Raw genomic sequence first — 16,732 nt, 5'->3', positions numbered from 1 at the left:
CCAGTTCTGAGACTGGCAGTGGGATCAGGCCCATGAGTAGCTGCTGCCCTTCCAGTATGGGCAAGATAGGGAGAACCAGTCCTACATATATGCTTACATCCGTACAGACATGAATAAATGAACAAATAACTAAATAATAATGAACAAATCAACAAAAAACAGGGATAGGTCGATGCATACATAGATATATACATAGATAGATGCACAGATAGATAAAAAATAATGGCCTCCAGATTTCCCTAACTTCCTTGAGAGTTTGTATAGGCCACCAACAACTACTAATTGCCATGCAATATATTAATCTAGTTCTATCTTCATCTAAAGGATTGATGTCTTTATGAATAATTCCTCCAAATAATCTAAGGGCTCTCACCATATTTTACCATTGCATTAAAAAAAATCATCTAAGGAAATTTCATATCTGAACAAAGTAGACAGAGGAAGCTTGATTTTGTCCCTCAGGGGTGTATCCTTTTTTTGGGAATTGGTTTTTCCAAGTGTCAGATTCTTTATACGAGGTGGCATATCCATTAAGTGTCAATAGGCCCATCTGTTTGTCCTATATAAACACAGTCTCAGGAGGGGAGGGGGGAGATGGATGAAAATCAGAAAGAAACTTTAAACTTTTTGCCTTCATTCTAGGGGCTCAATATTTTAGACCGCAGTTCCGAACTGATCCATTCAGGAGAACTGACCAGAATCACAAAACAAGGAAAGAGCCAGCAGAGGACTTTCTTCCTCTTTGACCACCAGCTTGTGTTCTGCAAGAAGGACCTTCTCAGGCGCGACATGTTATACTACAAAGGCCGAATGGATATGGATGAAATGGAGCTGATGGACATAGAGGATGGGCGGGACAAGGACTATAATATCAATGTAAAGAATGCCTTCAAAATCATCAATAAATCAACAGAAGAGGTGTATTTGTTTTGTGCCAAAAAGCAAGAGGATAAAGGCAGGTGGCTGCAAGCGTGTGCTGATGAGCGGAGAAGAGTACAGGAAGACAAAGAAATGGGTGAGTAGCAGAGGGCTAAGGAGTCTCCTGGGATTTTTTTCATTTTTATTGCATGTTTCCTTTTACAAATATAAATTATTTCTCTGCCAAACTGAACAAACAAATAAAATGAGCATTTCCACATACAAAGTAGAAGAGAAGAAAGAGGATTATACATGAAACCATGCATCTATTCGGTACAGCTAGTTTTTCTTCAAAAGTCTATAATTAATTCGACACTAACTATCCAGATTCTCCTACTTCTTTTCTTCCTGGCCTGCCTTCTCTTCTGTGCTTGTTTTAAAACATGCTTCAGTGATCCTTTTTCAGTTGTCTTTTTTTTCTGACAACTCTATCAGTAGTGGCTTTCTCCTTAACTCTCCCCATAACTGAAATAGAAAGGAAAGGAAGGAAGGGAGACAGAGAGAGAGAGAGAGAGAGAGAGAGAGAGAGAGAGAGAGAGAGAGAGAGAGAGAAGAGGAGAGGAGAGGAGGGAGGAGGGAGGAGGGAGGAGGGAGGGACAGAGAGAGGCAAAATAAATTCTCAGAATTGACCATAACCAAAATGTACGTCTCATTCTGCACCTTGGGTCCATCACTTCCCTGTCAGGAACTGAGTGCTATGTTTCATTGTCAGTCCTCTGGGATTGTGGTTGGCTATCACAGTGAAGAAAATTCTTAAGTCTGTCAAAGTTGTTTTTCTTTACATTTTTGTTGTTATTGTTTAAAGTTGTTGTCCAAGTTCTGCTTACTTCACTCTATCTAAAGTTCATACAAGTTTTCCTGCCCTGGGATCTAAAAAAAAAAACTATCTTTTTTCTTCTCTCTTAACCCTATTTTCCCATCCCACACACTCTACCCCCATAAGCCACAGTCTCAATGAAAAACTGCTGCTGAAAGGTAACATAGCAAAGTAAATAGAGAACTGGCCTCAATCAAAGTCAGGAAGACTTAAATTCAAGTCTGTCTCTGATGTAGACATACAGGCTTTCTGACTCTGGGAAAGTCAATTAAGTCTCTGGTTTCTCCCTACCCTGGGTCCCGCGAAATAGAAAGTTGTCAAACACTGTATGGGGCATTTGTCAATCTACTATAGTTGAGGGAATTTCAGTCAACTAATTAATAAACATTTGTTAAGTACCTGCTATGTGCCAGGCACTGTGCTAAGCTCTGGGGCTATAAAAAGAAGCAAAAGACAGTCTCTGCCCTCAAGGAGTTTACAATCTAAAGGGAGAGACAACTCAAACACAAGCAAAGGAAACTACATACAGGATAAATAGGAAATAATTAATAGAATTAAGAGGAGATTTGGGGAAAGCCTCCTGTAGAAGGTGAGATTTTAGTTGTGATTTCCTCAGTGGGAGTTTCCTATATCATTGACACCACAAGTTTGAAGCAAAATAACCCAAAAGTTTACCACTCTTGGAAAAAGTAGCTCTGACACTTCATAACTGAGTGACCCTGAGCAAATCACTTAGGCACTCTGAATATTTGTTCCTTTATCTGTAAAATATGTCCTCTCTTTCTACAAGTATGGCTGGAAATAAAATACTTTGCAAACCATAGAGTACTAAGTAAGGGTGAGTTACCATTATCATTCTGAAGGAAACAAACTGTGAGCATGGGCTGTACCTGCTTATGTTGGATGGGTCCCTTTTAAATGGTATTTTCACATAGCTCTTTAAAGTTTTGTTTGCTGCTTAGGCAGTTTTAGACCAGAAAGAACTACCTATGCATTATCCCGACTCTTTCATTGATGAAGATTAGGCCCATGCATTATATATTATACTTAATGTAATGTATCTTCCTTCACTGTTCCCCAGTTACTTTTCAGCCTATCATCACCATTTGGCTTTCCTTAGCCTTCCGATTTTCCCCGTGTCTGCTCACTATGAGGTGGCTGGCTTTTTTAGTCTGAAGCTGCTGTGCAAGAATGTCTCTTTTTCCTGGCAGTATCCCACAGCCTCTGAGATCTGGATTTGATGTAGGCCAAGCTCCCTCAAAAATTAAAGCACAGATCCCTGAGTGGAAGCCAAGACCCCATGAGTACAGAAGAAGTCTAATCCTTCTAAGTAATTTACACAGTTTGCTAGTGGGGGCCTTCCTCATTGAGGGGGAGTAAATTCAACTCGACAAATATTTATTAAGCCTCTGTGTGCCAGGCACTGGGCTAGACCCTGGGGATACACAGACAAAATTGAAACATACTGCCAACAAAGAGGTTATAGTCTAATAAGTATACACATCTCATGATTATATAATACAACACGAACCCCTTTAAGAATAATAAATTGCATAGGGAATAAAGAGAACAAAAGAAAGATCCAAATGAAATGCTCTTGGAATATATGAAGAATCAGAAATCACTAATTCGTGGAGTGAACAGGAAAGGCTTAATGGAGGAGGAGTTACATGAGTCCCACATTGAAGGAAGAGAGATTCTGATAGTACAAGATTAAGAGGGAGTTCTTTTCAGATACGAGGGAATGGATGAGTCAGTGGGGTGGGTGGGTGGGTAGATGGACAGATGAATGGATGAATAAATGAAACAACCCTTGTACAAATGCAGTTGACTTTGCATGTGTATGTTATTAATTCTCATTCTCTCTCCCTCCCTCCCTCTCTCTCTCTCTCTCTTTCTCTCTCTCTCTCTCTCTCTCTCTCTCTCTCTCTCTGTCTCTCTCTCTCTGTCTCTCTCTCTCTCTTTCTCTCTCTCTCACCCCCCCCCCCTCTCTCTCTCTCTCTCTTTCTCTCTCTCCCTCCCTCCCTCTCTCTCTCTCTCTTTCTCACTCTCTCTCTCTCTCTCTCCAATCCAGGAATGGAAATATCAGAATCTCAGAAGAAACTTGCTATGTTAAATGCTCAAAAACCAGGCCATGGAAAGTCAAAAGGTATGTTATCAGAAACAAATTACAGGTTTTTTAAAAACTATGTCATGCATAATATGTATGTAGTCAGCTCTTACCTATTCATATAAATGCAAGACAGTCTTGAAGCTAAAAACCGTGAAATGATAAATAATCCAAAGTGATTGATGATTTCAAAATCATGTGTATTTGCTTTTGAATACACTCCTATCCTTGAAATTCACAAATTCCAACAAAGTAGCGAGGGCACACTCTGCAGAAGCCACTCACTCAACAACTCCCCAGCTTCCTCCTCCTGCCACTGTCTGCTCTGCTTTTGGTTCTGTTCAGCAAATGAATGCCAACATTCTTTCTGCTCAGACTGAAGCAAGGGATATTAGGGATACAGTACAGGACAATAGGTTCAGGTGAACTGCTATAACTCACTAATATCTTTTCTGCAGTGAAGAGAAAATCGCAAAAGTTCCAGCCTCCTGTGGGTTTATAGGCCATATTCTGATCCATCCAACAAATAACAGTCTAAAAAGTTAAGTATATAAACGTAAGTCAGTGTCAAGGAATGAATTAAAGAGGTGTTAATGTCTTCATACTCACTCTCTTTGAAAACACAATAAGGATTTTTTTATATTATATATAATCCGCATAATACACCCTAAACAAGAATTGTATCATATTCCTGTTGAGTTCATAGAGACAGTGAAGTGTCAAGGGAAGGTGGGAAAGAGGGAACAAGTATTTATTAAATACCTCTTGTATGCCAGGCATTACGCTAAGCACTTTGCAAATATCATCTCATTTGAATCTCATAGCAACTCTGGGAGGTAGGTAGTAGGAAAGAGCATTGATCTTGGAATTAGGAGTCTGAAGTTCAAGTTCCTATTAATGATACATATTAGCTGTATGACCTTGGGCAAGACTTGATAACACTCTGAGCCTCAAGTTCCTCATTTTTATAATAGGGCTAATGATGCTTACACTACCTATTTCTTGGGGATCTTATGTGGAAAGTTCTTTGTAAACATTAAACTTGCTAGGGAATTGAGATATTTTTTGTTGTTCATAATCTTAATAATAATAATAGAAATATGAAAAAGGAATGATGCCTTCCAGATGGGCAATGAAGGAGAATCAGGGAATGCTTTATATAGGAAGTATAATTTGTTTTGGGTCTTGAAATAAAGGAGAAACTTCAACAGATAAAGATGGGAATGAACCACTTCAGGCAGGGGCATAAGCAGAAAGTAGCGTGAGCTAATGTTGAACAAGTAAGTTGGTTTTAGATTTGGAATTTTTACTTTATTTGGTAAGTACTCCTAAAATATATTTTTTTACTGTATTTGGTAGAGCCACTACTAAAGATTTTTTGAGCAGACAAATAACATGATTAAAGAAATTTGTTAGGAAGATTATGTGAGTAGTGATGTGAAGAATGGCACTGGAGAGAGAATGGACAAGAAGCAAGCAGACTGCTCAGAAAGCTTTACAAGATAATATAGTCCAGAACTTATGCGAGCCTGAATATATTGGCAGGATGAACTGAGAATGTCAGGGGTGGAGAATGTTCAAGATCTTACAGAGGTGATAGAATGAACTTAACCACTAGTTGGATATAAAATGAATAGGGGGTAAAAGTCAATGTTACCTTTTAGGTTACAAACCTAGATAGCTGAGAAAGAAATTCTGTCATTTGGAGAGAAGTTAGGGGGAGGGACAGGTTCATAGATGGAAATGAGGAACTCAGTTTTGGCCATGTTGAACCTGAGGTACCACGTTCTGGAGGTATCTGGAATATAATTGGAAATAAAGGACTGGAGTTCTGGGTGAGAGGATGAGGTTGGATATATGATTTAGGAGTTTTCTGCGCAAATGTGATCATAGTAGCCATGAGGATGAGTGAGATTTTGGTATTTTGTCTTTTGGTTCATAAAAGATGCTTAAATTATCTTCTCCACATTTTCCTGCTTTAGGTTATAATGGGTGTTCGGTGCCTCCCCCGCATCAAAGCTTACATCCTATCCACCAACGCCACATCACTGTGCCCACCAGCATTCCTCAACAACAAGTTTTTGCCCTGGCAGAACCTAAGAGAAAGCCGTCTCTTTTTTGGCACACCTTCAATAAACTCACCCCATTCAAGAAATGAAAAAAAATCATCCCCCTGCTGGCAGGGGCTCTGTGTAGAGAAGAGACATGGTCTTTCTTTTCCTCTGTTTGAAATCCCTCTTGGACCCTGTGCTGAAGATCATCTTTGCTGGGGATCAATGAAGGAGACAGGATTTCAGCTCACCTTCTGCCAGGAACTTCTTGGAGGATAGAAGGTCATGATGCACAGTCATAAGACAGCCTAGCACAATGCTTGCATTATAGGCACTTAATAATGATTTGTTGAATTGAAACTCTCCATATTCTTTCTGCTCTGAATTGACCAGAGACTTGGAGGTCTGTGACATGCTCTAAAGCAAGTGGTGATTGTACCGAACAAGCATTGCTAATGATGAGCGTGTTCGTTGGTGACCAGGGAAATTACCACAATTTCAAAGGCGAAGATCCAAGGACTTGTTTTTTCAGCTCATCCCAAGGCATGACTAGCTTTGGAGGATCACTGTTACATTCCCAGTGCCATGCATGGTTTTGAGGGAAATCATCTATAGAACTGAAATATTTCTTCTTCTTGTCATATATTCAGTGGGAGCTTAGAGAAGCTTTTGCTTTCCACCAAAGCATTTGTCAACCTCATTTCACCCATTCACAGTTGCAGAAGAAGGCCGAGGACCTTCCTGTTCATTTCTGTACTTCCCAATGTTTCCCAAATGGTAGTGGGAAATGGTGCACAGCCTCATTCTCTTGCAGGCTAGGGAGAAAAAGGCTATGGTTGAATCAAATGGCAGCAGTAACTTCAACTTGGTCCAATTGTTCAGAAGGTCCTGCTGCGTCCAAGGAAGGAAATGAGAAGACCCAGGTCCAGCTGGGTTCATTTTCCCTCAAATTAGCTATTCTCCTGCAGGCATTATAGAATTTAGCATGCAGACATCAATTCTCACCCATAACTCAATCTATGAGGCTCCTTCTGCCAGTCACATATACCTTATTTTTATTATAAAATACAAGCATTTCCATTTTTATGGTGATAATGTGAATGTGTAAAATATTCATGTACTTCTTCTAGCAGGTTTTTTTTTACTCCCATGCATTCCCACAAAGCAAAGTCCAAAATTACACCCATTCAGCTAGAAAGGTATAAAATGGCCAAGGGAAACGTTCCCTCAAGCCTTTGAAAAAGGTTTTGATCTTGTGCCTCAGCATTCCTTCATGAGAGTGATGACAGACTTCTGAAGAGTAATCTTTCTTAGAGGTGACCTTGACAAAGTATAAGCCATGGAGAATGGTCAGTTTGGTGCATTTATCTTTTCTTTCCCCTTTTTCCAACTAAGGATACACATTAGCTGGTATCTGTAGATAACTATATGAATTTTAATTAAAGAGTGCTTTTAAATATCTTATGACAGACTCTTCAAGGGTTTCAAGATGCTTGTTACTTTCATTTTCTTAGCACATTGGAAGAAAGAACCTTATGTTATGTGGTTAATGCATTTGTTTTCTAAAAGTGTATTTATCGTAACGTGTTCTCGTCAGACTGCTCAACCATTTCTAACAGGTATACTCTGAGAATCAAAGCAGATTGATTTAAGGGCAAACAGTAGGTCCAGGTCTTCCAGAATGTAGCTCTCAAAGCCTCCTCCTCACTAAATCTGGCATTCCTGAAGGAGGCCAGCTGGTGAGAAAGAACAATCACAAGAAGATTGTGTATGAAGCCTCCCTAATGGGTCTTTATGACACTTAAGCAAAACTTTGATGAAAAAGTATTTGTTCACTAACTTATTGTGATACTTTTGATGGCTTATACATAGGAGGTCTTGTTTGCTGTTTAGAATTTCTGTGGTTAATGACTCTGTGTCAGCCTGAGGTAGAGGCTGGTGCTAAGAAAAAGTTATTAGTAAGTATCTGTGCCACTGTGTCTAAAAAAAAGGCACCTCGGTTTTAATTGTGTTTGTATAATTGGCCTTTTTACTAACAAGTCTTTTTTAAAGAATGTTGAATTTTGAAAATTTAATATGCTTTTGATGTACCCATTAGCAATAACTGTAGTGATCTGTCTATGCTAAATGGAATGTATAATAATCAGCCATTTTTAACAGCTCTTCCGTGTTATATGGCAGAATTGCCTTAGGCTAGTCAATGGAATTACTTGACGGTGTTACATTTGCAAATGAAAATTCAATTTTAATTTTACGTTTTCTTTTTTAATATCAAAAGTTTAATGAACCAATATGTTGTCTCTGCAAAGCTTTAACACTTCTGTAAGAATTTCCCTGCTGCATCCAAAATACTGACTTCCAGCTCCTCTACCTCCACAGTCTTCCAAGTAGAAAATGAATGAATTTGGGGAAATAGTTTGATTATCTAGTTTCAGTTCAAATATAGATCTGCTTCCATCTGATAAAGTTATTGTGCCAACTCCAATTCATCCCCAATAAATCTAAAGAGGGTATGAAACACTTGGCTGCTTGTTTTCCCTAGGTGAACCCTACTGAGATATTCAGGGGTTTTCAAACACTCCCAAAGATTGGTATCTCAAAGAAGAATAAGATGGTGGTTGGCACACTTAAGCCTGGGTTTATATGGCTTGGATTTTGAATAATATATGTTTGAGTTCTAGAAGGATTGAAAGGATTGAGTGTCCTTTTATATTTGCCAAATTCTCTTCTCTGGATAATTCGTGTTTTAAATGGGAGAGCAAAAAAGAAAGAAAGCAAAAGTCTTACTATAAGGATTATGTACATGAGTTTCTCCAAAAACAACCCAGGGGAGAGATTCAAGGGTAACTCCTCTTTATGTATTGTGTAGGAAGTGTTAAAGGAGATTAACAAACTATTTTAATGTATTTCATCTTATATTGCTCATGAGAGGCAGCATAACATACTCGGGCCTCATATCCAAGAAGATTTTGGGTTCAGGTCCTCCTGCCTCTGACACATACTGACTACATGACCTTGGGCAGGTCATTTAACTTCTTCATACTCTAGGTTACTTTCTAAGACTTTTAAGTTGTAGAGAAGATGCTGACTTGCATTGGTCAGAGATATTTCCTCACCTGGGAGCCCACTAGACTGATGAAGTCATAGCTATAGACCATATTATTGTTCATGTATTTTCAGAATTCAATAGCTAGAAAATTGGGCAGGTCCTTTGGAATGACAACTTTTGACAGAAAAAAAGGCTTGAAATAGAATTTTAGGAACCTTTGAGATCAGTTTCACCTCCTCATTCTACGGGTGAGGAATTCTAGGTCCAGAAAAGTTAAGTGATTTACTGGGATAAATAGGAGAACCTGAGTCAAGAACTCAGAGCTTTTGGCTTCTGCCACTTACTACTTGTGTGATGAGAGACAAGCCACTTAACCTCTCTGGGATCCATTTATCATATTAAAAATATCCAATCACCTTTGCAGAAGAATACAAGCAAATGCTTTACTGTGATTTCCAAGTCCCTAGTGAGGAAAAAAGGGGTCTTGGTGTATGAACTGTGAACAACAACAAAGAGGCAGATACAATTTGCCAAAAACATAAATGGAGCCTCCAATAATACAGCTTTAAGATTTCAGTAGCTCTGGGTTTTTTTCCCTTTCCAGACTTGGTAGCTAAAGCATTTTACTACCATATAATGACATTGAGTGTTGAAGTGCCTTGTTATACAGGCAGACAGGTTCCTTGTCTGTGGAGCAAATATTAACCCCATATTGATTTAAAAGAACAATATTCTTTCATATATGAAGGACATTCTCCTTAAGTAAATTTTTCTTGTCATGAAACAATGGCAAAACGTTACATTATATTTAAAATTTTGGATATATTACTCATTATATTCAAAATTGGGGATATATTGCACATTACTGTAAATTCTATGATTTCTGGTACTTTGCCAAGTGGACCGTTCCATGTGTCAGCCTTTCTAAAGTCCTTCACAATGTTAATTAACATACCAATAGACTCAGGTTAGAGTAGTAATTAGCTGAGGTTTAGGGCAGAATTATTACAGTTGTATGCTGGTGGTCTGGGGGATTTGGGGACAAAAGAAATAGATCTCTGCATCACAGGGCTTTTGTTACAGTTGTGGTTTCCATTGCCTTTAAATCCAAATATCTCCTTGTAGGTTGAAGGACAAACAGTACTATACTGGAGTAGCCGGAGAAACATACCTTAACTCCCAGTTTATCAGAATGTTTAATTAGGCACCCCTCAATCTCTGAATGTGTCAGGTGACAAACTTTTTATTATAAGATTATTCCACAAATAGTTTATAATTTCCCTTGGCAATCATTTTTTTTTCTCCAATAGGCAATGAAGGAGGGAGCTCAGGATTGAACAGTGAAAATAGACCATAATTAGTCTTTGCAAAAGACCACTTCTTTAATTTTTGATCCCAAAGTCCTTAGGCATGACTAACACTTGTCAATATCATCTTTGGCCCTTTTTTAGGCATTGGCATTTGTATTGAGGAAATGCCTTCCTTCTAACAGATTCTGTAATTTAGCAATTATCATTGTGTAAATATTAGCACTAGCTGTAGACTTGCTTACATAGTTTGTCAAGTATTTTTTGTAACTTTTATCATGTAAATGTTAACTCATTATTTTACGTAGAAATGATGTTGCCCATGTAAATCAAGTGCCAGCTTCAGAACAGATGAATTAGCTGTTGACAGCTAAGGTATGATGTACAGAATTGCTGGAACTTGGTTATATGTTTGAGCTGAAATGGTGTATTATAAAATTTATTTCCTCCCGATGTGGTTTTATGTAAATGATTTCATTTCTTGTAAATGATGTGTGCCTACCGTTTCTGTCATTTTGCTTCCGTATGGTAAAATAAAATAATTTGTAAAGCTGGTTTCCAGCAATTTTAATAAGAACTGAGTTGTGACTTCTTTCAAAATACAGGGTAAAAAAATTTAAAATTTAAAAAAAAAAAGTAGTTCCCAGGAACTACTTTTCCTTTTAGGCACTTGGTTTGTTTACATGGCTTTTCTCTATGAAGCCACAGTAAATAAAGTCTCAGAGAGGAAGGAAGGTGAAACATGGAACTGAGGAAACTGTGAAGAAGCTTGCTTAATTCGGGGAGAGGGAGAAGAGAAGGAAGAGAGAGGAAATATTTCTCACATCCAGTCTATTCCTATTGCTACCACCATAATATAATCCAGACACTCTTTATCTCCTAACCCAAGTCTTCCTCCATTCTTTACCTCTTCTAATCCATTTTTTTTTTTGCTAAAGTATGCAGTATGCAATATTCCACTCAAAAATTTTCTGTGTCTCCCATTGCCCACCAAATAAAAGCATGAACTCCTTATCCTGACATTCAGAGAACACTCCCGTCTGACTCCAGACTGTCTTTTAGCTTTATCTCTACTTCAAAGCTAAAATAGGCTCCCACTCATCCTCTACTATCCCCATTGCTTTACTCACAACTGGAATGAACTCTGCCTGTTTTCCACTCTTTGAAATCTCTCCCTTCAAAATTCAAGTGGCACGCAAAGCAGCTTTCCCTGACACCTCCTCCCAACGGAAAATGACCTCTCCCTCATATTTCCCATAGTACTTTGAACCCTTTCTTGATACTAACCACATTCTATCATAGTTAACATATAAATATCCCATTTATTCCCATTATAAGCTTCTTAAGGGCAGTGATTATGTCTTACTTCATGTATCCTGAGTGCCTAACCTAGCATCTGAGATAATTATTTGATAAATATTTATTGAATTAAATAAAGAAGCCAAGGTAGGCATTGGGATGAGAGAAAAGAGAATGATACAGGTGGCAGAAGGCCCTGGAACCAAAAATGAGTAAGGAGAATCTATCCCAAAGGGCAGGGAAGTCTATTGAAGACAGGCATACTGTGGTCAAAGAAAAATGTAGCAGCAACATTTATGAGTGAGGGTGACTGCTATAGTAGATTGCAATAATAGCCAGAATTTACATGGCACTTTCAAGTTGGCAAAGCAAACTCATTAGGTTGCAGTGAGGGAGATGAAAGGAGAGTAGAGGAAGATACCCACCATTCCCATAACGATTTGTGTTTTTCCAGATGCTAGTGGTTGTCTAGGGAATTGCTAGTAGGCTGCCTGTGCAAAAGGGTTCACCGATCCCTTGGCCTTGATCCACTTAATCATAAGGGTGGGAGACATAGAGATCAATATCTAATATCTCAGGAGAACTAGGTAGATTGTCCGTAGTTTGCAATGAATTTGTGTAGAAGGGTCGGCTCCCACTGCGTGGTATCTTCTAGATCATAATATTGGCTTCCATTTCTAGAACACTTAGGAAAACCCTACGAAGTAAATCGTGCAAGTATTACGTCCATTTTAAGACAACGAAACACACGCAGAGAAATAATTGCCCAAAGTCATACACTATCAGAAATTCGAACCTGGGGCTTTGGACTCAGAATCTACTGCTCTTTATACATTACTCCATATCTGGCCATATTTGGATTTGGGTCGTTGTGTTCATTTGTTTTTGTCTCTTTATTAACCCTATTTGGGATTTTCTTGGCAAAGATACTGGAGCAGTCTGCTCTTTCCTTCTCTAGCTCATTTTACAGATGAGGAAACTGAGGCAAACAGGGTTAAGTGACTTGCTCAGACAGCTAGTGTCTGAGGCCAGATTTGAACTCAGGAAGATGAAGCTACCCACCACAATAAGTCCTAAGAAGTAAAATAGAGAGCCTTTCAAAAGGAGACAGAGACTAGAGAAGGTGAAGAAACAAAGGGGTCTTAAAGTCAGAGAAGGCCAGAAGGCCATTGAAGTTTTCCCAGGGAGATATTGCAAACATGGGGAACTTGATATTAGGACCAGTTAGCACATACAAACAAACATGTAAGTACATGCTTATTACATATCCAAAACTTTGTGTTCATTAAGTCTAGGATAAATCAATGAAATGTTCCTTATAGTGGATGACAGGTCATAATCCCCACATGTTTTCTTTGATAAATGGGAATCGTCAAGGCAACTTGCAAATGTCAAGTGCAGTAAGTTTATTAAGTCTTGGCATCTTTTTGTGAATAGGACAATTAATTCAAAGGATAATATATCTAGACCTGGAAGGGTCTTCAAAGACCATCTAGTCCAACTCTCTTATTTTTCAGGAGAAGAAACTGAGGCCGAGGGAAATTATAGGACCCTTGCCTAAGGTCACACAGGATTTTGAACTCAGGTCTACAGACTGCAGAGCCAGTGCTCTTGCCAAAAATGCCTAGGAGAATTTGAAAATGGGAATGATTTGATGCCTCTGTAAAGAAACTTCTGATGATGCCCAGACTTTGTAACAGGTAATCCACCAGAAATGAGGGTGTCTTGGGATAGTGGGGATGATATCGGGTTATGGGAGGGGGCAGAGAAGGGAAGCTCTGAATCATCTACAAAAATAAGGAGTGAGCCACCCTATAAAATCTTAGTTCAAGAGGAGTTCGCTCCTCAATTCCATTTTATTAAATTTGAGAATACCTATATCAAAACCTCTTTGGACTTCATCAACGACTATCTCAACATTGAAACAAAAGTGTTCAGAGGTGGCATATTAAAGTTCAAAGAATGAATTGAGAAGGTGCAACTGAAAGTAAATAAGAAAGATGTAATGACTTTCCTGATAAAAGGATGTAGTTTTGTTCTCCATCAATAAACATTTATTGAGTATGTACTATGTGCTAGGCACTGCACAAAGTTCTGGGGATACAAAAAGAGGCAAACAATAGTCCCCACCCCCAAGGAGCTCATAATCTAATGGGGGAGACAACAAATACATACAAAGCAAGCTATATACAGGGCAAATAAGTAACAGAGGGAAGGCACTAGAATTAAAAGGTTGAGAAAGGTTTTCTGTAAAAGATGGGATTTTAGTTGGGACTTAAAGGAAGTCAGGGAAGCCAGTAGGCAGGGATGAGGAAGGAAAGCATTTCAGGCATGGGGAGAGCCAGGGAAAATGCCTAGAACCAAGAGACATAGTGTCTGGTTTGTGTCACTGAATCAAAGATTCCATGGTGGGCAATAAAGTGGAAGAAGACTAGAAAGATAGGAGAGGGGACAAGTTATTTGAATAAGTCTTTGAATGCTAAAAGGTGCATTTTGTATTTGATCCTGGATATGATAGGGAGCCACTAGAGTTTATTGAGTAGGAGAGTGATACGGTAGACTTGTGCTTTAGGAAAATCACTTTGGTGGCTGAATAGAGGATGGATTGCAGTGAGGAGAGAGTTAAGGCAGATACACCCACAACAGGCTATTGCAGTAGTCTAGGAATGGGATGATAAGGGCCTGCACTAGAGTATTAGTTCTTCTTGTTGTTGTTTGTCCATGATATTATCTCCACTAATGCAGAAAACCATTCTTCTATGCCTTAGGAGATAGTCTTCCCAATTTGTCGTAGCAGAAAAAAATTCTCCCAATGGAGAATTTCCCTCTGGTGATGTACCTTTCACACAGAGGCTGGCCCCTAGGCAGGACTCAAGCCTTCCCGTTTGGCATAGTCTCTGTCTTAGCTTGCACTGGGTTGGTTTTACCTGCAAGAACCCAGGGTCACTTACGCATCAACAAACACTGAAACTGATTTTAGTGGAGGACGAGAAAAAACTCATTAAAATTAAGCAGAAGATACAGACAAATTCTTTTTTGTTGTTTTTGTTAAGTATAGACTTCCTTTTCGGACTAAATAACTAGTTTAGGGGTTAAGTAACAAAAAAGGCAGCCAATTCAACTCAACTCAGACCCAGTTTACAAATTGCAGCTACAAGTATTAGTTTCTTTCTTTGTTATTGACCCCAAGCAGATTGATAGCTTTGTTTTCTAACTAGAAAGCAAACTTGTTAACTCTGAAGCAAGGAGATGAGCTCAAATTCCTGCTCTGAATTTGAAATCTCTTTGCTTCAAAGTTAACAAGTTTGCTTTCTAATTTGAAGTTCACACGTATGGGTTCTTGCTTAGACATCTCCAAGGTTTCAGGGAGGCCTCAGCTTTATCGGCACAGACCATCAAAGTTCCAGCATAGGATATAGAAATCAAATCAATCAACAAGCATTTATTACTATGTCCCAGCTGCTGCGCTAGGTGGTAGAGACACAAAGAATGGCAGACATTCCCCAATTGAGAGATGGTCAAAGGATATGAACAGGCAGTTTTCAGAGGAAGAAATTAAAGCTATCTATGGGCATATGAAAAAATGCTCTAAATCACTATTGATTAGAGAAATGTAAATCCAAACAACTCTTAGATACCACATCTCTCCTGTCAGATTGGTTAAAATAACAAAGCAGGAGGATGATAAATGCTGGAGAGGATGTGGGAAAATTGGAACATTGTTACATTGCTGGTGGAGTTGTGAGATGATCCAGCCATTTTGGAGAGTAATTTGGAACTATGCCCAAAGGGTTATAAAAGTGTTCATACCCTTTGACCCAGCAATACCACTTCTAGGGTTGTATCCCAAAGAAATCACACAAGCGGGAAAAGGACCCATATGTACAAGGCTATTTATAGCAGCTCTTTTTGTGGTAGCCAAGAATTGGAAATCAAAGGGATGCCCATCAATTGGGGAATGGCTGAACAAGCTGTGGTATATGAAGGTGATGGAATACTATTGTGCCATAAGAAACGGGGATGATGCAGACTTCGTAACAACCTGGAAAAACCTACATGACATAATGCTGAGTGAGCAGAGCAGAGCCAGGAGAACACTGTACACAGCCACAGATATATGGATTCCGTGAGAACCAACCCTGACAGACTTCGCTCCTCTCAGTAACAAGGTGCAGGCACAACTCCAAAGGACTCACGATGGAGAATGCTATCTACATCCAGAGAAAGAACTATGAAGTTTGAATGCAGATTGAGGCACACTTCATGCTTGCCTTTTTCTCTTCTCTTTTGTTTTTGGGTTGTTTGTTTTTTTTTTGTTTTGTTTTGGTTTTTTTTGGTTCTGTTTCTTCTTTCTCATTATTCATTCCATTGGTCGTAATTCTTCTCCACAACTTGACTAGTGTATAAATTAATTCAATGAGAAGTCATTCGTGGTAGTTATATGAGATTCCATGCCATCTTGGGGAGGGAGGGGGGAGGGAGGGGAGAAAATCTGGAACTCAAAATTATGTAGAACCGTCTGTTTTAAACTAAAAATAAAAAACAAAACAAACAAACAAAAAAAAAAAAAACAAAGAATGGCAGAAACAGGCCCTGCCCACATGGAGCTCACATTCGGATGGAGGAGAAAACAAACGTAAATAACTAGGAATATACAAGATATACACAGACTAGAAGGGAGGTGATCTGACAGGGAAAGCCATTAGCAGTTGGGGAGGACCAGGAAAGGCCTTTGGCAGAAAGTGGTACTTGAACTGGGTTTTGAAGAAAGCCATAGAAATTAAGAGACAAAGGTGAGGAGGTATGGGGGACATCCAGTGCAAAGACATGGGGGACAAGAGAGTTGTATGTAGGCCAGGGTAACTGGAAGTTTCTAGAGAAAAAAAATAGCAGGAATCAGTCTGAAACAGAAGCAACCTGCTAGTTGCCAGAGAGGCTTCAAGAGTGGGGTATTTTTGCACTATCTCAATGCCTTCTTCACTATTTCACTTGAGTATTTCTCTTCTATTCTCTGAGCTTTCTTTTTTAAGATTAAAAAAAGCTAAATCTTTAAGAAGAAAAAAAAGTTACTCCTAGATTGGAGATGTTACCTGATTTTAGCTCTGTCCCTGATTTTTGATGCTTTTACAAAACATCCTGTACTTATTCTGTTCCCTCCCCTTCCTGGTAATATTTTCACGG

General features: G+C 38.9%; 1 protein-coding gene across 3 annotated transcripts in view; it reads left to right on the top strand.

Annotated features, from left to right (window-relative positions):
* SPATA13 (spermatogenesis associated 13) overlaps window positions 1–10,829 on the top strand; it is a 130,491-nt gene extending 119,662 nt beyond the window's left edge. For 2 of the 3 annotated variants that reach the window (XM_036747123.1, XM_036747125.1), the window contains 3 exons: window positions 643–1,015; window positions 3,810–3,884; window positions 5,828–10,829. In XM_036747123.1, the coding sequence (XP_036603018.1) occupies window positions 643–1,015; window positions 3,810–3,884; window positions 5,828–6,003 (624 nt within the window). In that variant the 3' untranslated portion in view covers window positions 6,004–10,829. Of the gene's footprint in view, window positions 1–642; window positions 1,016–3,809; window positions 3,885–4,303; window positions 4,388–5,827 lie in introns of all 3 variants that reach the window. The other variant, XM_036747124.1, reaches the window with a different exon arrangement.
* The last annotated feature ends 5,903 nt before the right edge of the window (window positions 10,830–16,732 follow it).

The sequence above is a fragment of the Trichosurus vulpecula genome, chromosome 2 (assembly GCF_011100635.1).
Source record: "Trichosurus vulpecula isolate mTriVul1 chromosome 2, mTriVul1.pri, whole genome shotgun sequence".
Taxonomy (NCBI): Eukaryota; Metazoa; Chordata; class Mammalia; order Diprotodontia; family Phalangeridae; genus Trichosurus; species Trichosurus vulpecula.
Note: the sequence above shows the minus strand (reverse complement) of the source record. Positions and strands in the feature narration are given on the sequence as shown.